This window comes from Corapipo altera, unplaced genomic scaffold (assembly GCF_003945725.1).
Source record: "Corapipo altera isolate COAL_440 unplaced genomic scaffold, ASM394572v1 104b, whole genome shotgun sequence".
Taxonomy (NCBI): domain Eukaryota; kingdom Metazoa; phylum Chordata; class Aves; order Passeriformes; family Pipridae; genus Corapipo; species Corapipo altera.
Window position 1 is genome coordinate 16,869 of NW_020885023.1, and position 26,214 is coordinate 43,082.

Consider the following 26,214-nt stretch of genomic DNA (forward strand, 5'->3'; position numbering starts at 1 on the left):
GGTGCCATCCCTGCGGTGCCATCCCTGCGGTGCCATCCCTGCGGTGCCATCCCTGCGGCACAGCCGAGGCCTCGCACCGGACATGGGCTCTGTCAGCCCCTGTGTGTGGGTGTGGGTGGCAGTGGGGCTGCGGGGGGCTGCAGCACACAGTCAGTGGCAGGGCAGGGGGGGTCCCAGCCTGCGCTCTGGGGGAACACACGGGGCTGTGATGGTGCTGGGGGGATGTGACACGGCTGCTCATCACCCTCCTCACTGTGCAGGAGGAGCGCGCCGGTGCCTCACAGGCTGTTAACTGGTGCCTTGGAGGCTGTTAACCGGTGCCTTGGAGGCTGTTAACCGGTGCCTTGGAGGCTGTTAACCGGTGCAATGCTGGGAAGGGAAAACTTGCCCAGCCGAGCTGCACAGAGCTCACCTGCTGGCACAGGGGAAGGACTGCGCAGCAGCAGGGCCTGAGAACCCCCCAGCTGGGGATGGTCAGTGCAGCGCTGGGGGCTGAGCCCTGTACCTGATACATGCAGCAGGTCCTGTGTGATCCCTGCTGCAGGGCCTCACTGCCTCCTGTGTTCTGTGCACTCACTGTAACAGGCTTGAAAAAGGGAGAGAGGCTTCATCCCCCTGTGCCAGGACCGAGCTCGATCGATTGGAGGGGCCGGTTCTTCTGCGGTGCAGAAGATGCTCTTAGCACTGAGCAGAGCTCTGTACCCATCGGGAACCGCCTCAGCCTTGAACTTTCCCCCGCTAACAGGGGTTTAGTGTGTGTAGGGAGGGAGGAATCAAGTGTGGAGCCCCAGTGGCTCTCCCGGCTGGGCGCGGGGCAGATCCCGAAGCTGCCCGACGTGAGTGCCGGCTCTGTGCATCCGTGTCAGCCCCGGCGCAGCGCCTGCGTGGGAGCTGCACCACGTGAGCATCACAAGCCCATCGGCGAGAGCAGATAAATCTTGAATGAAGCCGCCGCAGACCCATGGAGAGACACCCACACTGGGAAACGCAAATTAGCGGTTGACTCAATATGTGGAGCCCAGGCAGGTGTTCCGAGACTGCTGGGCTGGGATAGACTGGTTGGATTCACAGCGTTTGGATCCTAATTATTGCTTTTACAATATGCAAACCCTTAGCAGGTGTCCCCTCGTGTGTCCCACTCAGGCGTGACCAGCGCTGGTCGGTGTCTGTCCCCGTTGCTGTTTCAGCGTCACTTGTTTTCCTCTGTTCCTGCTTTGTCAGAAAGGAGGGACGGACATGGCACTTTGAGGAGAGAGCTGAAGTTGAGAAATAGCTGCTTAGGCCGGTGGTGTTTTTTAAGAAAGTAAAAGAACTTTGGTTTTCATCAAACTTAATTAAATTCAGCATCATTAAATGCAGCATCATTAAATGCAGGGAGGCTCCGTGTCCTCCCTGCTGCGTGGTGTAGATTGGGACTGGCTCCATGGCATCATGCGGAGCTGAAACAGGCAAAAGGAGCAGGAGGATTTGGCCAAGGCTTCTCAAAATACCATATTTTAAGGCGATGTGGTACTTTTTCTTTCCTCCCTCATTTCCCTCATCAGAACAAAGTGCTCTGTCATTTCTGGAGGAGGCCAAGCGTTGCTCTGCCTGCCTCCCTCACAGAGGATGCTCAGCATCCCGCATCCTTCTGGGGTGGGATGCAGGCTGGTTTGCAGGAGACACAGACATCTTATGTCCCGGAGCTGTTCCTCAGCCAAACCGTCCCCCTTGGACCCAATCTGGCCCCTCCAGTGTCCCCCACAGCAGCTCCAGCGTGGCCTTTGCCAACTGGCAGTTCTTCTCTGCCAAGCCTGGAGAGCCTTGCTTGGGGCTGGTCTTTTTGGAGGGATCCTGTCTAGATTGAAACACAATACTGTGGGTGTCATCAGCTGACCCCACAGCCCTCAGGAGCCTGCCCAGTTATTTCTACACCTGCCCTGCAGCTCCTGTGTGGCTCAGGGTGTCTGGTGGGTGGAGGGTCCATCAAACTTCCTTTGAGCATAAGAAATGATCTCTGATACCAAGCTGTCCCATAGCCATGCAGCTGTTTGTCATTAACCCTGCCTGCTGTGACTCTGGCTGCTCACCTGCAGGTCACCTGAGCCCCCTTGGCTGCAGCCCCTCACAGGGAGTTCCCACCCCAGCGCCCAGCCCATCCTGTGTGGCTGAGCATCACCTCCCCCCCCCAAAATGGAACCTGCTCTCCTGGTTCTTCGCTGGTAATCCTTGGAGTTGGCTGTATAAAGATGGCTGTTGCTGAATGATCCTGTGGTACTGAGCTGCCCAAATTTGCTTCCCTTTTTCATTAATATCCCCATCAGTCTTTTCTCTGCCTTTTCCCTCTTTCACCTGCAATTATTTCATGTTTTCTTCAATACTGTCAACAAAGATGTTGTCATAGTTCAGCACTGTTCTGGTAACAGGTGATGCTGTGCAGGAACATCCCTCGGATGACAGGGACTGTCTCTGTGAGCTCCCAGTCCCATTAATAAAGCGCTGTTGATTCTGTGTAATACAGGTCTTTAAGTTTTTCAGGAGAGCTAAATCAAATACCCTGTGGAACTCTAAATGTATTATGTCACCGACTTCCTTTATCAACTTAATTTGTAACCATATCAAGAAAAATTTATGAACTTTGATTAATCTATTTTCCACAAGGCTGCTTGACATTTTCCTCATCCACAGTTCCCACCTCTGCTAACCCACGGGCAGTGCCAGGGACACAGCTGCCACTGCCCATCCCATCGCTCCTGGCATTAAACCAACTTCTCTCATCTTCTAGAAATTCAACAGAATTTCAAGGCTTATTAAAATCCATTTTAGATCTTCAGAAACCTTCTCAGCCTATTCTCTGAATGCTCCTGGGAGGAAGTTCTTTAGTCCTCCCAGTTCCATGTTTACACATCGCAGTCACTGTTCAGCATCCCCCCAGCTCCTGCTGGAATACAGGAGCCTGTTTGTCTCCAAGTACAGAACAGAAGTATCTAATGAATAAATAATAATGTGTCACTTCTGCTCCATGACTGACAGTTGCCCTGTCGTGATCTGGTGGTGTTTTACACCTTCAGGAGACCTCCTTCGAACACAATGAAAGGATTCCTCCTTGTTTTCCTTGACCTTTTGGTTACAGGTTTATTTTATCTGACTCCATCAGCTTCTCCCATCAACCACATGAGTGTCCTGCTACTTCCCGTATCTAAATCCCTGATTTTTTTTTTTTTATTCAGTTTTCCATTCAGCAGGCCTGGCAGAGGCGTGAGGTGCAGGGAGGCACCTGCCTTTGCTCCTGAATTTTCCCCTGTTGGTTTTGTCTGGCTGGTTTTGGCTCTGCTGAGAGGAGGCATTAAGTTGGGCTGGAAGCGGCTGCCCTGGCCAGCCACCAGCTCTTCCCCCGCCTCCAGCTCTTCAGCCCTCTGAGTGAGGCCAAGCAGAGAATTTCCCCAAGGTGACAGCAAGATTGTTTCTGTTAGAAAGTTATTATCTTTAATTTTTAAAAGCGCCAAGCAAATGTCCCTGAGATTGCAATCACCCATGATGGAGCACTTTTTCTCGCTACTCATTACAGGCAGGTATTTAAGGAGCTGCTCATCCTGTTCCTCTGTCTGGTCGGTGTCTGTGATAGATTCTCATCAACACCCCAACGTGCCATCGAGCCCTTCTCCACAGTGCTCGGTCCAGCTCGGTGCCAGTGCTGGTGATGGTGTGGCTGTGGCTGCCAGGCTGCCCTCCGTGGCCACACTGACCACCCTGCCCCAGCCCACTGGCCCACCACCCCTGGCATGGCCCCCTGCCCCGATGCCACCAGCCATGGCTCTGCCCAGGGGTGCCTGCTGGCTCCAGCACCATGGCAAGGAGAGCCCAGGGATGGCAGCTGTGCCAGCTGGAATGCACGGATGGGGACCATCAGCGTGGGCTGGAGGTGATAGAGGGGGAGACAGGGCTGGTCTGTACAGCCAGGCAGGTTTGGGGAGGTGGTGGAGAGGGGTTATTCGCTCTTCGTTACCTGAGAGCTGGGAGACGTCGAGTTAACCTGTGTGATGGGAGCAGAGGGTGTGATGTGATGGAGGCACCAAAGGTGAGGTGATGGATGAAGGTGGAGAGGGACCAGTTACCTGTTTGAGACCCCCTGGTGGAATCACCAGGCTGCAGGTTTGACACCCAGCGAGCCTTTCTGCCAGGACAGCACAGAGCAGGGACAGCCCCTGTGCCTGGCACTGCACTCACATGGGACTGGACACGTGCCCTGGGCACGGGGCTCTGCGAGGGGTCGGGTATGAACGGCATCCAGGCACAGCCTCAGACCTGGGGAATCCCTGAGCCTCGCCTTGGTGGAGGATGTGCTGGATAAACGTGAATTACTGTCCTCTAATGGAGATGGAAATGAGGCTGGCTGGACCCTCGGGCTGCTCCAGACCCACGTCCTTGTGGCACGTGGCCAAATGCCACGAGCCATAAAAATCCTTCTGGACGCCGAGGGTCCCGTGCCACTGCCAGCTGGCACCGTGGCCCCAGGCAGCCGTTCCTCCAGCTCCACGGCTGGTTGGAGAGTGTCCGGGGTGGAGCTGTGCTTCAGCTCACTGCCACCAGCTCTGCTTTGAGCACAGGGTGCAAAATTCACCCTCCTGGGAGGCTGCGGTGTTTTCTGGGCAAAAATCACGACTTCTGGGGTGGGTTAGAGAGCTGGTTCCCTCACTGCCTGCGAGCAGCACGTGATGAGTAAAATGTATGCTGTGAACAGCTCAGAAAGAGGCATTTTACTGCTGCATAGGCGTGGTGCAGAGCCTGTCATCTCCAGAGCTGTTCCCGTGTAATAGAGGTGGAAGGCTGAATTTGAATGAGGCTCAAGTGGGTTTTTTCCCATGCAAGGTCACCAGCTCCACGCAGGCTGTAAATAATTAGGGCTGGCTAATGAAGGCTGCGAGCCCTGGTGCTGGGACTGGTGGCTGGGGATAGCTGTGGTTTGGGGAGGATGCCCACGGATGGATGCTGGATCCTCTGGTCCTCAGGGAGGGGGGGACTGGCCGGGAGGTGCCAGTGCTGATGTTTGCTGGAGCAGCCAGGGAGCAGGGAGAGATGCCCAGTTCTGCTGCCGAAAGCTGCCTGGCCTTTGGTAAATCCCTTCTCTCAGCATGAATTTTGCCCTTTGTAAGGTGAGACCAGGTGGATTCATTAGTGTTCAACTCACATGGATCTGGAAAAGTCTGCCAGCACTGTGATCATGGGTCCACAGGGTGAAGACCCTCCTGTGCCCACTGGCACAGCCTCCCTGGGCCATGCTGTGCTGTGGCACAGTGACTCAGGGTGAAGGGCCGGGGGTGGAGACCTGTGATGCTCAGCCTTTTGGGATGAGGTGAGGTGAGGGAGGTGAGGCAGCTGAGGCATTAAGCTTCCTCAGTGCTTCTCATGTCTCCATGGTTCCTGTTCACATGGGTTTCACCATGGATTTTTAATGAACACAGTGTGCACTTCATAAATAGACATTAACCTCCTTTTTTGGGAAAATCAAAAATGCTCTTAAAATTACATAAATGCACTAACCCCTAAGTAGGGGGGAGGGAGGGTTGGCTCACCTGCTGCCCTGCCCAAGGGGTCCCACCTGTGGGGGGGGTTCATCCCTTCCTCACCTGCTGATGAGTGTCACTGGCTGACTCACAGCATTGGCAGGATGCAGCTGCCAGGTATCCACTGTCATTAACAGGGCACTGACAGGAGCTGGGGGTGGGTTAGTCCAAGGTGCCCACCTATGTACAGAGCCCTGTGAAGTGCCCTTGGGGGGGTGAGGAGGCAGCAGTGTTGTGTGCTCAGCAAGGGCTTTCTCCACACGTCTGTGATGTTGGAGGAGGTGGGGAGGCTCCTGCCCACTGCCCCACTCCCTGTCAGGAAGGGTGGGCTCCTGCCTGCTGCTCCACTCCCCACTGGGAAAGGAGGGCTCCTGCCCACTGCCCCACTCCTGTGAGGAAGGGCTGCTGCTGGGCTACAACATCTACAACCCACTTCAGTCTTTCAAATGACCCTCGGAATCAGATTCCTTGAGCTGGTGGCTGCATTTTGGGTTAGTGCTTGGTGTGGAGGGGGGTTTTCATGTCCCTCCTGAGGGTTCTTGGGTGGGTTTGCTTTGGCTGACTCTTCAGGCTCAGCTCCAGAGGTTTTGGGTAGCTTTCCTTGGGGTGAGGACCCAGGAGCTCTGCTCAGTCCCACGCAGGCTGTGAGGAGCCGTGGCTCGCTCGGGGAGTGCAGCACTGGCAGCTCGAGATAAAGGCTCTGATTAAGAAGACACCTGCTGTGATAAAGAATGACAGTGCCGGGGTGACAACGGGTGCCTTCTCCCCCGGCGTGTGTGTGCTGACAGCTCTGCGGCGCGGGGAGGAGCCGAGGAGGAGCAGGGGCTGCGTCCCGTTCCCAGACCTGTTACACAACCCTGCTGTGAAACACCCCTCGTGTCCCAGCCCCTGGGTCAGCCCGGGACACCGGGGATGCTCTGCAATGTTCTGATTCTACACTGGTGTGACCTTCCAGCCACCTACCTGCAGCAGGTAATTAACAGTGTCTTCAGGAGGAAAAGTCTAGGCCAGGGTGTGCTGCATGCTTGGAACTGTCCCATGTCCTTTGGTCCCTTCCAACCCAGAACATTCTGGGGTTCTGTGATTCTATGATCACTTGCCCAGAGGAGAAGGAGTGGAGGGTCTTCTCACAGCAGGCTTTTGGTCCCTTTTGAGACGTGTCAGGACCGCTGGGCTTCACTCATCCCCTGCCCCTTGCAGGAATCCCTCACTCACTGGTGAGTGACTGTGCTGGAACATAGTGGGGTTTTTCACAGTCCTAGTGGGCAGAGGCAGGAGGAGGGATCGTGGCTGCTGGATGGGTTATAGCACGTGATGATTTTCTCAGATATTGCCTTTCTCTTGTCTCTGGACACCACAGTCTGCAGACAAACCTCGTGCTGGTGGGCAGCAGAGGAGGGCTGAGCCATTCCCACGTCAGGTCTTTGGCAATGGTAGTGTTTTATTGTGCAGAGCCATAAGAAAATGCCAGGGCAGGTGTGGGAGTGGGGCAGCTCTTCGTGCCATCCTGCCACGCTCCACAGGGCTCTGGGTATTTGCTCTTTGCCAAGTACTTCATATTGAAGGAGGAGAATTGGGCCCGGACAGGAGCCCCAGGGTGGGCACAGAGAGAGGGGAGGGACATGTGACCTCCCAGCCTTTCTGGGGGCTGCTGGGCACCCTCAGGGGTGTTGGCATTGGTAATGTGCCCCGTGGGGCTCAGGCACTGGAAAGCAGTGGCAGAAGGTGGCATTTGAGGGTGACATTTTGGTTTCTGCCTCTCAAACCCTCACATTTCCAATTTCACTGGTGATTTGGTAATTGTCCCCTAATAACACCTTTACTCTCAGTTCATGCCTGGAATCACAAGGGGAGGGGAGAGCACCCCCAGAGAGGTTACTAACAAGCAGTGAGCCATTTGAAGTATTCCTGATTTTAATTTGTTGAAATCAGCATTGGGTTGTGCTGCTGGCACCGGTGAGCTGCTCATGTCCTGCAGAACTTTCCCTGGTCCCAGGGATGGCACTTCTGTCCCCCTGGTGGGGCTGAGCTCCCTCCCAGCACAGAGCAGGAACTCCTGGGCCAGGCTGGAGATGCTCAGCTGGAGGTTAAACAACAACTAAGGGTTATTTTTGCAGCTGTCAGAGTATGTGATGGATCAGCATCACCGATTGCATCACACAACGTCACCGCACGAACATTGCGAGGGGCTGCGGGAGTCATCGGCCGCCTTCCCCGGGAGCCTCCTGCCCGACCCCGGCCCGGGGCCGCTGCCTGGCTGGGAAAGGTCACTGTCACTTGGCGAGGCGGACTGTGACCTCCCGGCGGCTGTTCCTGCCGCAGCCCGGCTGTGTGTCCCGGCCACCTGAGCAGTCATTCCTGCCGGGATGCAGGGCATCCTTGCCAAATCCTCCATTTGCCTGAGCAGCCCCGCAGTTCTTATCGCGGTGCAGCAGCTGTGCCGGGCGGAGCGGGCTGGGAGCGGGACCCCGGCGTGCAGCCGAGCGGGGCCCCCTCCAGATGGGGACGTGCTGCTCCCCCCTGCCCGGGCTGCTGCCGGGGGCTGGGAGCCTCTCGCAGCCCCGAGGCTCCTTCTCCCCGTGCCGGGAGAATCTCTTGTCGCTCCTCAGCACGCTCCAGCCGAGGATGAAAGTGTTCTCTGTACATCAGTCTTTGGCCTTCTCTCCGACGTGAGAAGCTGGAGAAGGATCAGAGCGATCGCGCCTTGCATAGGAAGCAGGAAAGCTGCAGCGGGGTGTGAGACCTTTCGGCTGGGGAGGAGCCGGAACGGCGGCTTCTGCTTCTCTCACCCGGCATCAAAGTGTGGTCCTGCGAGGGCACCGCAGAGAAGTCGGGGAGGTGGTGTGCGTGTTTTAAATAATTACAGATAATAATATTAAACAGGATCTTCTCTGCATATTGCCCCAACCTGCCCCAAGTCCCACCGCTGCCATCCCCCTCTCAGCCCGCAGCAGCTCCTGGGCAGGAGCCGCCCGCTCTCCCCCTCGGGGCCGCTCCCCCCGATTCCCCCGATCCCCCCGATCCCCCCGCAGAGCCGCGCTGCCTCCCCCAGACGAGTCCGTCTGGCTGCGCTGGGAATCGCGGCTCGCTCGCGGCTGAGGTGACAGACAGACAGACAGACAGACAGACAGACAGACAGACGTGCCGGCGCCCCCGCACCTGAGCCATCCTGCCCCTGCACGGCCCGTCTGGGGCACCCCGGGCTGGGGGATCGCCCCACGGAACGGCCCCTGTGCCACTGCAGCGTGCAGGGGACGGCTGCGGTGACATCGGCCCTGGGGGAGCTGCTCTCCCCCGCCGCGGCCCAGCACTGGTGCCGTGTGTGTGACACTGCCCGTGCCGCTCAGCGGAGGGTCCCGGCGGCAGCCCCGTGCCTTGGGCTGGGGCTGGGCAGGGTACACAAGCTCAGCCAGCCTTCAGAAATTACTTGCCATGTCACTTTGAACAGATCTCCCCTCGAGGATGAGAAGTCTTCCAGAAAATAGGAGAAGCAGAACATCCCATGAGCTCCCAAGTTGGTTCCTGGGTGTGGGCTCAGCCCCGCTGGTGGCACAGGCTCGGCAGCACTGCCTGGGCTGCGACAGCGCCGTCACCTCCCGCGCAGAGCCTGGAACAGGCTGTGAAATCTGCACAGCTCCAGCTGAGCACCAAAATGAGCAGATGCTTGTGATCCCTCCAGTGCTCCACTACCCATCTGTAAACTGGGGATAACAGAATCATAGACCCATGGAATGGTTTGTGTCGGAAGGGACCTTAAAGACCATTCAGACTCACCCTTCTGCCACGGGCAGGGCCACCTTCCACTAGCCCAGGTTACTCCAAGCCCCGTCCAACCTGGCCTTGGACACTTCTAGGGATGGGGCAGCCACAGCTTCTCTGTGCCAGGACCTCACCACCCTCACAGGGAAGAATTTCTTCCCAATATCCCATCTAACCCTGTTCTGTCAGTGTGAAGCCATTCCCCTTGTCCTATCATTCCATACCCTTGTCCAAAGTCCCTCTCCAGCTCTCCTCAGGGCTGTTGTTCTCCATCCATTTCCCATCCAGCTCATGGTCCACACTGCTGATGCATCATCCAGAGTGGGGCAGGTGGGTGCTGTCAGCACCAACCAGGTGGAGCTGTTGGCTGCAGCTGGGACAGAGCTATTAAAGGGCTGCTGCAGGCACAGGTCTCCCTGCAGGAACGTGCTTTGTGGGCAGAGCCATGCTGAGGGCAAAGCCACATCCTAGGCACAAGCTGGAGATGAAAATAGGGGAGTGAATCCACAGAGGCAGCCCCAGGTAAGTTCTGGGGGACTGGTGCTGGTGGAACCAGAGCAGGCAGCCTGGCGTGGTCTCACTGTCCTCACAGCTGGTGGCAGAGCAGCAGCAGGATGGGCTGTCTCTGTGATTGAATGCAAAAGAGACAGAAGATAGAAAACACTGTATGAGTGGTGAAGCTCTGTGTGTTATCATCTCAAGGGCTTTCCTATGTTACTCCTCTCCTCCTTAGACCTCTGTTTGGCTCCTGGAAGGGCAGAGGCAAGGGGAACTGGAATTGTTTTGCCCCTGGAATGGCAGGGCTATCATGGAACTGGGATTGTTTCACAGACCAGAGTTCTTCCAGCAGAGTACTTTGTGCTTTGAGCCAGGTTTGGGGAGCTGGGGAGGGTGAGGCTGGTTAATGGCCAAGGTGAGGGTGTGAGCAGCTCAGGGACTGTGAAGCAGTTTGCCTGGGTCTGACCCACGTTGGAGTGGAACTGGTTTGTAGCTGGGAGGGAGGTCCTGCTCCCTGCCCTGAGGGTGGCTGGGTGTGGAGCCTGCGGTGCTGGGGCTGCAGCATGGGCAGGAACAGCAGAGCTGGAGACAGAGGAGTCCCACGGGCTGCCTGGGGGCAGGGGAGTGTTTCAGATGTCCGGGGCAGCTGGTTGTCATGTGTTGGGGTCTCTTGGTGCTGTAAAATCCCAAAGTGATGGGTAATGGACAAGATGTACCTGCCCTAGGCAGGGAGCCTGCTGTTAGTCTGGTACTGTCAGGTGTTCCCAAGGGCAGAGCTCTCCCAAAGGCACAGGGCAGGGCGAGTGCTGTGCCATGGGAATGGCTCTGGATTTCTGGGCAGATCAGGAAGGCAGCTTTTATTTCTTAGAGGGAGAAGGTGAGGTTGGCGTCGCTCACTTGTTCACCAGCAAAGTTCTCTCCTGATGCTCCGTCTGGAAGGAGAGTCCCTTCTTGTTCTCCAAAAAAAGCCAAGAGTGAAACTATGGTGCTACTCCCGAATGTCGCTTTCCCCATCTGGGCCGTTGGAGCCGCTCCCCGGGGCTCGCTTCCCTCCCGCAGATGGTGAGGAGGCGGCTCAGCCTCCCGGCAGGCAGAGCTAAATCCGGCGGTGCTGGATGTGCCGGGACCCGCGGCAGCGCCGGGCCGGACCCGCACCCCCGGCCCGGGGCGAGCCCGGCACCGGCGGGGAGGGGAGCAGGGAGCTGCGGCTGCAGGATGCCAGCACCCACCTCCTGCACCAGCAAACCAGCAGCACGATGCCCACTGCATTCCCTGGAATAAATAGGCTGTGATGGATCGAGGCCCTGTTAGCGCATCAGCCGAAAACTTCAAATATTTATACCAGGAAGATGTGACAGAAGTATAGATATATTTAAAAAAAGACAGGTACTGGAGTGGCAGTCATGTATTTGAAGTTCAAATGCTTACCTTCAAATCGATGCTATAAAAGAGGGAGAATGTAATAAATTTAATATCAGTTTTTCAGGGAAAACAACTTGCCGAGCCTCCTCCCAGGCTAAATGTGCTTTAAAGATTGACTGTACAGCTGTAATAACTATTGATGAACTGTAAACATGAAAAGATTCCCCTGCTCCCGGCCTGTCAGGAGCATTAGGGTGGAAATGCTCTCTGCTCCGCTCTGGAATGACTCACCGAGGCCTCGGCAAATGTGTTTATTTGTAAAGATCTTTATTTCAGAAATAGTGACCTTTTTAATGCCTCGTGCAGTGAGCTTGGAAATTCAAAATTGCCTTTTGGCAACTGGCTCGTCTCGCTGCAGCTCTGACAGTGCTTTCCATGACGATTTACATATTTTTAGTCCTGATATTCCGCACAGTGGGGCTCCTTTGGAGAATGATTTGCTTTTAGCAGCCCTCAAACTGCAGTGCTGGGCTGAGGTCAGTCTGTGCTGAGGGCATGGAGGGGCTCACTGCCTGCTGGGCTTCTCCAGCACCTCCCGAACCTCTGCCTCTGAGCCCCCCCTGAGTTTAGTAACACCTTCCTTCAAACACGGGCTGTAGTGTTGGTCACAAATTTGAGCAGCTGCTTCATCTTGAAATAGGGAATATTGAGGGTGGGGAGGCCCTGGCACAGGCTGCCCTGAGCTGTGGCTGCCCCATCCCTGGAAGTGTCCAAGGCCAGGTTGGATGGGGCTTGGAGCGACCATAACCAGCGATCTCGTCACTCTGTGTCCATGGCCTGTCCCCTTGTTTGAGTCCTCACTGGTGCCGTCAGGTACCAGCCCAAGCACCCAGAGCAGCGAGGGGGATGCAGTGGCCCAGCTCGGGGCTGGGGCAGGGGCAGGGCGGGCAGTGGAGCGTCTCCCTCCTCGCCCTTCCCGGCGCGGCGTTTCCAGCAGCTGTTCATTGCTCAGCCGGCTCCTTCCCCGCGTCTCCCCGAGCTCCGGGATGTGCCTGTGCTGGATGTGAAGTGCTGTGGCTGTGATCGGTTATTTAACGTTCCTGGGGCCTGTGACTAACGCTGCTGCCGTTGTTGGGGGACGGGCGCTGGCACTGCTCCTTTCTGCTGCTGCTGCTCAGCCCAGTGCACCGGGGAAGGACGTTTGGATGGTTTTCTGCTGTTTGTTTGCGCCTTTATCAGTGCTCTACAATTCTGTGCTGCTGATTTATATTCAGAGTTATGAATATCTCCTTTCTTCTCTTTGTTGGGCCTGTTTTTATTTTTATAGCTGTTTACATATTAGCCAGGCAGTTTCTAAACCAATACAAACTCCCATCGTGGTGATGGAGTTTGGGGTAAAACACTCTTAAATCTTTCTCCATTCACAGTCATGCTTTTATGCTTAAATCCATTCTCCTAACTGATTTGGCTTATAATTGTTTTCTGCTCTGTGAATTGACCTCTCAAAGCACCAGGAGTCTGTGCTGGTGCCTTGGACTTGCCTCTGTGTGCCCATAAGAAGTGTCATCAAGCCGTGATTGCTTGGACTTGAGCTGCAACTAGTTTTTAATTCTGTGATCCATTCCCCTTCAGCTGTCAACACAGAGTCGAAAATAGCACTCCCCTGTGCTGGATGCCACGCTTCACAGCTATAAAATTGTCATTTATAGGTTTTTTAGAAATTCAGAGGACATTTTAATACTGGTGAAGTGAAACCTCCAGCTCCCCATCATAACACAGCTTCTCTCCTCCTTAGTATAAATAGGTGCTTAAGCAGCCTGGGGATGATCCGGCCTCTGGCACAGCTCGGGGTGCGAGCAGACACCAGAGCACCCACTCCCAGAGACTCTCTTGGTCTGGATTACTGGCAGCTTGTTTAACCAGAGGATCTCAGGTTTTACACTCTTGACTCTTGTTTTTCCCTCTGGTCCCATCTGGGCAGTTTTTATCATCAGTTTTCAGTGTTCTGGCCATGAAACACCATGTGGGTCATACTCACTCCTACAAATGAGTGAGTCTGGATCCTTCTGTTAGTTGTCCAGCTGGTGGTTGGGACGGTAGAATCATGGAATCACAGAATGGTTTGGATCGGAAGGGACCTTAAAGACCAGGCACTCACACCAGTAGTGGACTGTGAGCTTCTGCCAGCTCTAGCCAGTTCTCAGGAGTGGTGGGAAGGAGAGGATGGGGATGACCCCAAGTCCCCTTTCCCAAACAGGCACAAGCTCCCATGGTGCAGGATGGACCCACTTTCCCCAAGTCCTGTTAGCAAAAAGCTGTGTGGTCCAGGAATCTCCAGGGTTGAGCTTGCCATCCCTGTTACAGCCAAGGAGGAGGCTGGAAGGCAAACCCTTCCCAGAAGCTCATCAGTTAACCCGAGTGAATCTAAAATGTTCATTAAACAAGGAAGGGGGGGATCCTGCTCTGGCTGCACGGACAGAGGTCCTGGTGCCTCAGGCACTGGGATGCTCAGCTGGGGCCAGGGCTCCTGCTCTGCCCCATCTCTTACCATCAACATCTCTAAGCAGGCAAACAAACAAAAGATCATTATTTTTTTTAATTGCTAAAATTGTATTAATTTAAACAGATAAACTCAATCAGTGAAGCTCATTAATTTCTAGCACATGGCTTATTTACTCTGATTCTGGCTGCTCCAGTGCTCATTGCACTCTCATAGGAATGTCAATTACTTTTTAAAATAAAAATCAATGTTTATTCACTGTTAAAGATAAAACATGAAATGATTTCCTTAGACATGCTGATGAGTGCTCTCCTCCCCAGCACGATGTGAGGGCTCCTGGCATCAGCAGCTGCTGCCCATTGCCATCGCTGTGCCACAGAGGGGACAGCAGGGAAGGGGCTACCCTGGACCCCACACTCACCTCAGCCCCCTGCACCTTCCTACCCGATCCCGGCATCTCCCAGGAGCGCGGTGTGTCCCTGCCATGAGCTCCAGAAATGTAGAAGAATGGAAAGAGGAAGGTGGCAAGATGGAGGGAAGAAGGAACCCCCGGGGAGCATGAGGGGAGCCCCTGGAAGCAGCTCCAGAGCGTTACCTGACTACTTTTCTAATGAGAAAACCCAGCTAACCCCTCGGAGTGGAGGGCTGGAAATTACCCATCAGCTGCAAACTTTTTTCTCCTCCTCTATTATTCAGAATTGTTTTGCTTTTCTGAACTGCCTTGTGTAGGTTGCACCAACCCCACAGATTCCAGAATGGGAGATGATGAGTCACTGTCAAAATGTAGATTTTTTTTTTGATTTTTTTTTTTTCCCTTTTAGCACCACCGAGGGAGTGAAGTCCCTGTGCCACGCGCCACTCGCTGGCACCTCGCGGGCTGGAGCTGGCGGGAGCTCCCAGCCCTCCCTGGTGCGAGTGCCAGGCTGTGCCCGCGGTGTCCCCCTTGGGGATGCCCGTCAGGGGCATTTGCTGCTCCCCACACCCTGCTGAGCTGTCGGGAGGCACGGGGGAGCTCGGTTCTTCCCCGCTGTGTGTGTTCAGGTGTGTGCTCTCACCGGCCTTGGCGTCCGACCGGCACAGCGGAGCCACCTCTGCCGCCTCCTCGCTCTTGCGCTCCTTTCACCTGACTTGGGTTTTTTTCCCACTTTTTTTTTTTTTTTTTTTTTTTACAAAAACAGGAAAAAAGTCCTTCAGAACAAGCATATCTGTGTAGGTGCCTCTGCTCAGCCACAAACCACCACCGCAGAGAGGGGGAGAGGGTGTGAAGTGGAGATGGTGCCGCGGTGGGAAGCTGGTGTGGGGCTGCCGGGGCGATGGGGATGTGCTGCAGGAGAACTCGGTCCTGAGGAGGAGGATTCCTCCCACTGCCAGGTGATGGGGAGCCCAGCACCCATCCCGACATGGGGAGGTCCTGGCTAGAGAGTAGTGCAGAGCTGGGGCTTTTGTTGAAAGAACAGACAGGTTTTGCCTGAATTCAGCCACTCTCCAGGAGAGTTGAGGCCAGCAGATGCTTGTGTGAGGAGGTAGGTGACAGTAACAGTCTGAGGAGTCACAGATGATGTCCAGGACAGGTCCCTCACCTGGCTCCCCTGCCCTGGGGGTTAGCACCTCTTGTCTTTGGCTCCAGCAACAATTCCAGCTGTGTTGCTCTGAGCTGCAGGTCAGGGGTCTGTAGCCATCCCACCAGCCTTCCCTGATGCTTTTCTAAGCTGCTGTGTGTCTTTGAAATTGGACTATGTTGAAAATTCAGCAATGCAGGAGGCAAACAAGGTGCTGGGAGGGTTGCTGGGACCCCCACAACCCTTCCTGGGGGACAGGAGCTGCTCGATGCCACCCACTGAGCCCTTCACAGTGGCCACTGGGTGCTGGCCACGGCTAACAAAGACTCAAAACCCCAGGGCTCTGCAATCTCACACCAGGGACCTTGTGCAAAGAGCCTCAGGATTCCTCGCAGAGCCTGGAGCTGGGGAAGGGAAGGAACACAGATGAATTTCTTTCCATCTCTCCAAGCATCTGGGAGGTGGGTGGGAGGTAAAAAAAGATGAGCCCTGAAGTTTTAATTCCTTGGAGATATTTAGGTATCTTGCTCTTGTTACTCAGGGAGTGCAGAGCCTGAGCATCTCTGGGATGTGCCACAGGCTCCTACCCCAGCACTTCCCAGCTCAGCTCCAACCTCTGGTTCTCCAAAATATTATTTTTCAGAGAACTTAGATCACAATGACTGCCATTGCCTCCAAATGGGTTTGGTGTAATGTAGTGTCTTTAGGAAGGCCATTACTGGAAACCACAACTTGGGAGATAACTCACTTGGATTTATTGGGAGGAGTAGAGAGCTGAGGGCTGGAATGTGAGCTTGACTCCTCCTAGCTGAGCCAGAATTAGGGAAGCAAGGAATTTTTTCTCATTTAAGAGCGGTCTTAGCTCATCCTTCCCAGCCTGAGTCTTCCTTTGCACACACTAGTAACACCCAGAATGGTCCCTGAAAAACTGTTCCACTGGATGAAAAGTAATGAGATTTTAACACCGTAACTGGAGCTCTTTAGTCTTCTGGCTTGCCGGGCTGGGATCGATATTCTTGGCCATATTTACACCATCGTACTTCCCTTGCAACCCCCTCCCTGTTCCCCCCAGGCCTCTCTGGGGAAAAGGGCTCTGAGAGGAAAACGACCTGAGATCAAATCAATTAATTGCTTCTGCATGCGCCGATAACCGCGGGGCCGGGAGCTCGGTGTGTGCAGAGAAACACGAGTGAGCAGAGCAGGGGAACCACAATGCCCTGCCCTGGGGGAGCCCCTCCCTCCCCCCGGGGGCTCTGGGGGCAGCCACCACTCACATTATTCAACGTGCACTTGGTGGAGCTCCCAGCTGGGGGGGATGAAAGGATCGAAGGATTCTGCGGAGCATGGGATGCAAACAACCCCGTGGGTGGGGCAGGAAGGGAAGGGGTGCCCGTAGAAAGCAGTGACTGCAAAGTGTGCTGGACAAGGCCGTTGCTTCCAAATTGAATCTGGTGTCACCTAAAGACAGGGCTCACTGCAGGGAGCCTGGAGCTGCTGGGCAGGGACACGCTGCAGGTACCACACAGCCCACGGTCCCATTGCTGACACGTACAACGTGCCCTAGAAGATTTCCCAGCTGGAGAGGGCTTCCCTGCCATGCCTGCAGGTTCTCAGGGCACCCCTGGGTTAAAGTGAGACCATTGCATGGAGAGTTTCACCTGCAGCTGGGTGAAGGTGGGGCAAAGCATGGGTGGATGTGCTCTGCTCCTGGCCAGGGGTGTGTAGCTGCTGTGAAGGGTGAGGAGAGAGGTAAGCACCCAACTGGTGGCAGAGGTGGGGTTGCTCACACTAACCCTGCCATGACCAGGTACCCCTGGCACCCCAAAAGGCAGGAGGGCCAGGGAGAGGCAGACCAGGAGACCCCAACTGGGGCTTGGTAGTCTCAGGTCCTGACCGAGCTCCTCCAGCTGCTCCCCCCTCTGGAGCAGCTCAGTTGTCCATGTGGAAGATGCTGCAGGGGAGTCAGGAGGTGCTCTGGCTTCATGGTGGAGGTTCTAATGTAGCCTGGGCAGGGCGTGCAGTGCCACAGCACACAGCAAGTGTTTGAAGAACACGCTTGTCCCTGTGCCATCATGAGTGTCTTGGTGGTAGAGAGCACAGCTCATCCCCAGTGCTCCTCTTCCCACCCGCTCTGCCTGGCTCACCCAGGCACTTACTCTGGTGATGTTGTTGATCTGTTCGCTGACTTGTTCAGGCTCAAAGTGCCACCTCAAGGGCTGTGCCTCTCTCCCTGGACATGGCAGCAGCATTTCTCACTGCCAACGTGTCCATGTTGGCCACAGGAGAGCACTGAGGCAGTGGTGGGTCGTGCAACTGCAGATGCTTTTCTGGAAAAGAAAACAGGGATGTAAAATGGAAGAACTGTGGAATGAGGCAAAGGATTACATTGCAGGCTTTGGGGCTGGCACATCTCCAGCTGATTCAGAACATTGTTCTTATGTCTCCTTGCTGGTGCCTGTTGGCCAGGAACCACCCCAGCCTGTCTGTGGGTCTGGGGGAGCCCAGCACGTGTCCTTGCATGAGCAAGCCGAGCTTGTCAACCTGCTGGATGCACTCGGGGGTTCTGGAGCAGAACCCAGCTGGAAGATGGGACAGGCAGGTGTAGTTCCTCTGTGCTGCCCGGTGCCAGGGCGGGCCAAGGCAGGCAGCAGGTTGGGATCCCTGCACAGCCCCGGGCTCGGGGCAGAGCCGGCTGCTGCCGTGCCGGGCTCTGGCAGGGAAGTGTGGAGATCAGCCAAGCTGCCTAATTGGGATTCATACTAATAGGGAGAGGAAATTAGGCAGATCCAGCACCGAGACAGCCGAGCAGGGAGTCAGTCCCGGCGGCAGCGCTGCCTGCACTGGCCCTCACCTGGCAACCAACCCCGGGGTGTGATTCACTCTCACAGCCTGGGGCTGCAGCACTGGCACGGCCAGTGCCTTGGAAAGGACTTGGGAGTAGGTTGGGATGTGCTGGAACCACCAACCTGGTGTGCTCCCAGCTGAGAGAGGGGTCTGACTGCTGTCAGCATGGGGATAGGCGTCTGGGGTGGGAGGCAGCAGCCCCCCGGACCAGCATGAGCCACACTGGTGCCATGCCCAGGGCTGTGCCAACCACTGGATCCACACCCAGGGCTGGAGAGGTGTGCCCAGGTGAGATGTGAGCAGGGGCTGAGGCTGCAAGTGCCCAGAGCAAGTGGCTGAGCCAGGACACGTCCCAGTGAGACACCATCCCGGTGAGATACCACCCCAGTGAGACAGTGTCCCAGTGAGTCCTGCTCTGGCCAGCACTGGAGCAGGGCATCCTCTGCCTGAGCTCACAACTGTGGCTTTGGATCTGGCAGGGTCAGAGGCATCCAGGTCAGGAGCAGTGATCCAGGAGCAGGTAATCTGGCATCACTGCTGCCTCGAGTTCTTGCTAAGGAAATGTGGACAGAGCAGGAGACTCCAGAAGCTGAGGACCTGGACAAAATCCACTTCTTTGCTGTCTGTGATGTGATATTGCTGTTGTAACCCAGGCCCAGTTATAAAGCTGGGAGAGGAATACCTGGGATTTCATTTGCCATCACTAGGGGATGGGGAGCTGATGGCTGAGGATGTGCCATGTAGCCCAGCTGACCCTGAGCAGCTGCTTCATCCATCCCCGGAGCCATTTCCAGCCACAGCTCCCTGAGGCAGGGCTCTATCCTCAGGGAGCATTTTGGAGGTCAGAGGGGGCTTTTTGGGATTTCAGCCTTGTTGTGGTATGTGTTTGGAGGCTGAAGTTGTGTGTCAGGTGGCTCAGCATTGTCATGGCAACGAGCATCAGTTGATGAACAGAGGGAATAAAGGAGCCAAAATAAATGTCAGAGCGTGAGATAGTTGCAGTGGAGCTGGGGCTGCCCCCTGCCCACCCCCTCCCCCTGGGCGGTCGGGCACGTTGCCCTGCCTGTGCCCACTCAGAGCAGGGCTCAGCTGGTGCAGCCCCCTCTGGCAATGAGTGCCTGATGGCTGGAGAGCAGAGGGACACGGGGGGGGGGGGTGACTGTGGGGTGAGTGGGGCAGAGCCTGCTGGCTCTGGATACCGGGAGAATGTGGGTGGAAACCAAAAGCTGAGAGGAAGAGGAGGCTGGGGGCTGTGCTGTGCAGCTGGTGTGTCCTCGCTGTGCCCAGTGCATCCCCTTCTCCCAGAGTTCCCAAAGCAACGGGAGCAGGCGGTTCTCCCTCGGATGCCGTGTCTCCCTCTGGATGACAGCTTGCCTCCTCCAGAATTTCATCTCCAAGCTTTAATTGATGCCTGTCACGACGCTCAGCTCCCCTGAGCGCAGCCAGAGAGCGTGCAGGACACTGTGAGGGTGGGCTTCTCCTACCTGGAGCCCTGTCCCCTGGGGACACGTCTTTCCTGCTCCCATGGCAGAGGGAACAGAGCCAGCATGACCTGACCACGTTCTCCAGTGCCACTGTGATGAAAGGGCTCCCCTTTCTCTAGGGAGATGCTGCAGTTCCTCCCACCTCACCTTGCCCCTCCAGAGGAGTCCGAGGCTGTGCCTCAGTTTCCCTGTTTAAAACACCCAGGCCTCTGGGCTGCTGCACATCCTGCAGAGCTCCAACCAGTGCAGGGAGGTCTGAGTGTTTCCTGGCTTGTGTGTTCCCAGGAACCTTCCGAGGAGTGTGCAAGAAAATCGACCACTTCCCTGAGGATGCAGACTACGAGCAAGACACGGCCGAGTATCTCCTCCGTGAGTTCTGCTTCCCCACGGTGCACATTCCCTGGGCACCCCCTAAGCCCCCTGCAGGGCACCCCCATCCCAGTCCCCCAGCCTCACCCAGCAGGTCTCCCCACCCTGCTGGCAGAAGGCTGATGGGTCGCAACCCCCCCTGGCTGCCCGTGCAGCAGCAGTGACCCTCAGGTTACCCGACAGGGCCACGTGTCAGTGGCACATTTGTCTGGCTCTCGCCGTCCCCATGGCCAGTCCCAGGAGCTGCTACATGACCTGAGCTTGTTGGGGTCCCCCCAGAGGGAACTGGGACCCCGTGTGTCTGTGGTGCAACACTACAGGGGTTTGTATTCATGCCCTGTTCGTGCTGGTGTCCCTGTTCCCGCTGGTGTCCCTGTTCCCAGAGTCTCCAGCCAGGCTGGATTTGCTGGGAGAGCACAATGAGCATCTGCCACGTGCTCTGCAGTGGCAGCCGAGTGCAGGGAGACAGAGGAAAATCAAACTGGCAGCTCTCCTGGGAAAAGCAGGTTCTCCTGTCTCTGGCGTGAGCAAACCCTCAGGGCAGAACCACACAGAGAATCACAGAATCCTGGAATGGCCTGGGTTGGAAGGGACCTTAGTATTTAAATATTATCTAGTCCTACCCCTCTGTCACTGGCAGGGACACCTTCCACTAGCCCAGGTTGCTCCAAGCCCCATCCAACCTGGCCTTGCACGCCTCCAAGAGTGGGGCAGCCACAGCTTCTCTGGGCAACCTGTGCCAGGGCCTCCCCACCCTCCCAGGGAGGGATTTCTTCCTTATATCTAACCTAAATTTCCCCTTTCAGGGGACGAGATGGGGACCCCTGAGGCTGGGTGAGGTTGACCCCCCAGAGTAGGGGCACAGTCCCTTCAGTGCTCTGCAGACACGTGTGTGAATGCACTGGGACATCTGGTGACAGAGCCTGGACACAAATGACACGGCCCAACATGCAAAGCTACACGGGCAAGGATGCCCAGCCCGTCAGCAGCCACATACGTGTGTGACAGGCTGTGGAACCTGCACAGCTGAGGGTTCATTCCAACACCTGTGTTTCCAAACAAGAACATATGGCAGCAGGAGCACGTGGCAGCCTTGGAGGCGGTGGCAGCCCTGGGTGCTCTCTGAGCCCCTGGGGCTGGCAGGAATCCCAGGAGAAGGGCCCTGTGCCCAGTGCTCAGTCCCAATCCCCCGCCTGACCCAGCTGCTGGTTCACCCAGATGTTGCTCTGAACTCCTCAGTTTCTACAGCTCTGCTCACCAAGCAGAGAGGGGAGGGGTTTTGATGGAATAGGTTTGCAGTTTTAGGAGATTAGCATTGAAGTTCTCCCACCCCCTCCCACATTTAAAGTAAAAAGTCTATTTTAAAGCCCCCAGAGTGGCATTTTAATGGGGCTGCTCTGTATTTCTGTGCTTTAATAACAGCCCTAATCGAGGGATGAGAGCCCAAACCAAGGCACAGTGTATTTTTGGTGCAGCAGGTAGTGATTTGCTGTATTCATTACTCTCTACTGTCATTTTGGAAGCTGATCCATTCAGGAAAGACCCTTCTTTGTGTAGGGCCCGGTCAGTGACTCCCAAGCATGCAGAGACTGGTGCTGCCAGAGCTGATCCTGTGGGATGGAGCCCAGTGCCAGGGTCACGGCATGGTGCTGGGCTCCAGGGCCTGGGCTCTCTGTTCATTTTGAAAATGTTCCTCTTCTACATCAGAAAATTACTTTTTGTTGAACTTGAGTTGTATTAGTTTGCAAATTTTGGCTTTCAAAGCAGCTGTGACAGTTTGGGCCCTACAGGAAAGGTTCCTGGCAGTTCCTCCCCTGGTGAGATCTGTGTGGTTTCTACCACCCCAGACTCCAGAGGCACATCCACAGCTGAAACCTGTGGGTGGTGTGTTTGGTAATGGGAAGGTAAATTGCTGGTGCTGAGTGTGTGACAAGGCTGGAAAAAATAGCCTAGGAGGTGGGGGGAAAAGAAATTCAGGGATTAAGCTGTTCTTGAGGCTGGAATCACGGGGCCTGCAGGGCTGGTGTTGGGATCTGGAGCAATAGAGATACCGGGAAGAAATTCTCCCCTGTGAGGGTGGGGAGGCCCTGGCACAGGCTGCCCAGAGAAGCTGTGGCTGCCCCATCCCTGGGAGTGTCCAAGGCCAGGTTGGACGGGGTTTGGAGCAACCTGGGCTAGTGGAAGGTGTCCCTGCCCATGGCAGGGGGTGGGATGGGATGATTTCCAAAGTCCCTTCCAACCCAAACCGTTCCAGGATTCCATGACAGGCAGAGGATGCATAGTGGGGACCTGTGCTGCGTCTCCCCACCCTCCTGGCAGCCCCAAACATGCCCTTGCACTGCTCCCTCCCGGGTGGAGGCATTGGGGGGGGATGTTGGCAGCCCCCTCCTCAGGAGCTGATCCTGCCCTGCTCCCTGTCCCACAGGTGCAGTGAGAGCATCCAGTGTCTTCCCCATCCTCAGCGTGGGGCTGCTGTTCTTCGGGGGCCTGTGCGTGGCCGCCAGCGAGTTCTACAAGAGCAAACACAACGTCATCCTCAGCGCCGGCATCTTCTTCGTCTCCGCAGGTAGGAGCTGCCCAGGGGCTCTGCCAGCCTGGGGGGAGAGGGGCAACTGAGAGATGGGGCGTGGGTCCTTCCGGGCCGTCCACACAGATTCTGGGGTTTGTGAGCTGTCCCATCCAGGTGGGAAAATCCCATCAGGGGTCTGTGGCCTTGGTCACTGTGCTGGACAGCACTTCAAGCACACCCTGCTCTGTGCCAAGCAGGATCCGTGCAGGTGCTGCAGCCTGGGAAGGGTGGCAGCTGTCCCACTGGGGGATTACCTGGCCCCCAGGCAGGTCTAGGGGGGCCCTGTCGGTCAGCGGGCACTGTGCTGGCAGCAGCAGGACCAGGCAGAGGAGCTGCCACAGTCCTACATGGAAATCACTCTCTGGAGAGGCCGTTCCTGCTGGATTACTCATTTCTCCGTGCTGTTCCCCAACACTTCCCCTGATTATCGTGTGACAATGTCTTTGTCTCAAGAAACTGCTCTATTTTGTGTTTTTCTTCTCCCCACAAAGAGACAAATGACTCTCCCTCCTGGGCTGGCAGGAGCTGCTGATGCAGATGAGAAAACAGCAGAGAGAACATAATCGATTCATTAAGTAAATCCGGGAATGCACCAGCCACTCCCCAGCCCTGCAGCACAGCCCCACTGGCTGCTGGCAAGGCACAAACTGCCCCCATCTCAAATAAAACCTCCAAGCTCCAGCAGAAATGGAAAGACCTGGAGCCATTCCAGCTTCCCTGTGCTCCCACGGGTCATTGCAAGCTGGGGTTTGTGCTGGAGGGATCCTTTTGTGCCCCTTGGGATGTCTCTGCTCTGGCCACAGACCGGGCTCCTGTGGTTCATTGCTCAGCAAAGCAAAGCACAACGAGCTCTTGAAATGTCCCTTTTCTAAACAAAATAGTGGTTTTTCCTTCTAACCTTCCAATATCCAGGAATATACAGATATACTCGGTGTGTGTAGTTATACTGGGATAGCAGGGGTCTGTGAGGGGGTTTGGCCCCAGTGTGCTGGCAGAGGGGTTGGTGCCCCATGGGGACACATCCTCCCATCCCGCTCCTGCCACTCAGGTGAGTGCCTGTCCCTCGTCCTCCCCTGCAGGTCTCAGCAACATCATCGGGATCATAGTCTACATCTCGGCCAACGCGGGGGACCCGGGGCAGAGCGACTCCAAGAAGAGCTACTCCTACGGCTGGTCCTTCTACTTCGGAGCCCTGTCCTTCATCATCGCTGAGATGGTGGGGGTGATTGCCGTGCACATGTACATCGAGAAGCACCGCCAGATCCGCGCCAGGTCCCACTCAGAGCTGCTGAAGAAGTCGGCTTTCACCCGCCTCCCCCCCTACAGGTACCGCTTCCGCCGGCGGTCCAGCTCCCGCTCCACCGAGCCCCGCTCCCGGGACATGTCACCCATCAGCAAGGGGTTCAGCACCATCCCCTCCACCGACATCTCCATGTTCACCCTCTCCAGGGATCCCTCCAAGGTCACCATGGGGACACTGCTTAACTCGGAGCGGGACCACGGTTTTTTACAGGTCCATAACTCCATCCCCAAAGAGTTCAAGGAGTCTTTGCACAACAACCCGGCCAACAGACGAACCACGCCGGTCTGAGGCGGGCAGGGCCGTGGGCAGGCTGCATGGCATCACCCTTGTGATGGTGTAACCCGTGAAACCCCGTTTTTAAGGACAAACCCAGAGGCTCCCCAAGCCCCCGCCTGCGGGGCTGGTTTTTCACTCCTGGAAAAGCCACCGGCCGGGCGAGGTGGCTGCGGCCACGGGGGGACGGGACCCCCGGTGGGGAGGGGACGGGGCCGTGCTGGGACCCTGGCCCTGGCACCCTGCAGACTGAGTGGGGTTTCAACCCCCCGGGACAGCGGCTTCCCGAGGTCTCCATCGTTCGTGTGATCATAACCGCAGTGTTCCCGTAGCTGTGTGTCCATGGAAATGCTGGCGATAGCCCTGTCCGTGAGAACCCTTAACCCGGTAGTTACACTTAAGTGGAATCGCCTGGAAGTCCGGAGCTGGAAGCACTGAGTTGGTGCCGGAGCGATGCTCGTGTTCCAAACCCCCTTCCCTGTCGTGCTGGACGGAGTGCTCGGGCTGGGTTCCTCTATGGCGTTTCGTGCATGCATTAAATAGCTTGGAACTCAATTTTGTCATGTCGGGTTGGAAGAAACATCCTTTTGCAATTTTCTGTGGTCTTGAAAGGGCTTTTTTCCTTCCTTCCTTCCTTCCTGCCTTCCTGCTTTCCTTTCTTCCTTCCTTCCTGCCTTCCTTCCTTTCTTCCTTCCCGTGAAAGGACTCAGGAGCAGAATTTCTCCAGTGACTGGTAGCAAGTATCCAGCGTTTAATTCACCTCTAATGTTGCAAGAAAATGAATTCATTCCCTACAGTTGATACACAGCAGTCAGAGATGACTGTCTGGGCACAGCCAAGGAGGCAGAGTGTGATCGTGGTGCTGCGGGAGCAGCTGGGGCCGGCTGGGCTGCGGATGGGGTGGGATTCCCTAATGGTTGGGAGATCCGTGAGAAAAACAACAATAAAATAGTCCAGTTTGGCAAGTTCCTTGGCTGCATAGGTCACACTGACCCTGCTGTGGGCACCGGAGAGGCGCGCGCCGTGGCTGGCAGGGAGGAGGGAGGTCAGTCTGGGAATGCCAGGGCACAGGTGGAGGTTTGGCTTTAAACTCTCCTGCTGGACCAGAGCTTGTCTAAATGGAGGTAATTTTGAAGCAGCTGGTCTGTGATGATGTGTCACTTAATTGAAATCTTATTTAATGTTCTGACAGAAGTGATGGATTCCCACGAGGTCCCCGGGGGTGATCTGGGGGCAGCGAGACTCCCGTTTGCTCTGCTCTTCACAGAAGGGAAACATCTGGTGCCTGGTGTGTGTGTCTTTGAGCAGCCCTGCCCTGGGTCTCCCACCCAAAGTAAGAGTGTGGCTGGTCATGGGGCAGATCCTAATTCCATCTGGGAATAACGGTCGGGTCACTGTGGGAAACCTGGCACAGGAGCTTTGCTGGAGTGAAATCCTTCCTGGAGCTCCGCAAATGGCCCCAGGCAGGGCCATCTGCCCCTCAGCAAGGGCTGTAGGCATGTTCTTCATAGAATCCCAGAACGGGTTGGAAGGGACCTTAAAGCCCACCCAGTCCCACCCCCTGCCATGGGCAGGGACACCTTCCACTAGCCCAGGTTGCTCCAAGCCCCATCCAACCTGGCCTTGGACACTTGCAGGGATGGGGCAGCCACAGCTTCTCTGGGTAACCTGTGCCAGGGCCTCCCCACCCTCATAGGGAAGAGTTTCATCTGCCTCCCCCTTATTTGCTGTTATTTTGAAGGGAGTTGTTCTGAGAAGGCTGATTCAGATGATAATTGGGCCTCTTAATTGCCTGTAGTTGCTGATTGCATGTGTTAAAAACAGTCAAGGAAGAGTAGAACCCGGATCTTAGGGCAATATTTAAAAACAAAGTAGTGAAAGGGCTGGAAGCACAAAACATGGAATAGAACAGAGTGGAACCATTCAGCCAGGAGGGACCTGCACTGACCCTCTCAAACTGCCCGACCAAAAGCTAAACCATGGCTTTAAGGGCACTGCCCAAATGCCTCTTCAGCCCTGTCAGGCGTGAGGCACCGACCCCTGCCCAGGCAGGGAGTGAGGTCCCCGTGGGCACAGAGGAGCCGGGTCAGTGCCAGCCCTGCTCTCCCAGCATGGCCAGGCCGTTTGTTTGTGGAGGCAGAGCGGGCTGTG

General features: G+C 56.0%; 1 protein-coding gene across 2 annotated transcripts in view; it reads left to right on the forward strand.

Moving 5' to 3' along the window:
• The window catches only part of CACNG3 (calcium voltage-gated channel auxiliary subunit gamma 3), a 28,525-nt gene extending 3,493 nt beyond the window's left edge, over window positions 1-25,032 (forward strand). For both annotated transcript variants that reach the window (XM_027667999.1, XM_027667998.1), the window contains 3 exons: window positions 19,835-19,918; window positions 22,344-22,484; window positions 23,567-25,032. In XM_027667999.1, the coding sequence (XP_027523800.1) occupies window positions 19,835-19,918; window positions 22,344-22,484; window positions 23,567-24,078 (737 nt within the window). In that variant the 3' untranslated portion in view covers window positions 24,079-25,032. The remainder of the gene's footprint in view (window positions 1-19,834; window positions 19,919-22,343; window positions 22,485-23,566) is intronic.
• The last annotated feature ends 1,182 nt before the right edge of the window (window positions 25,033-26,214 follow it).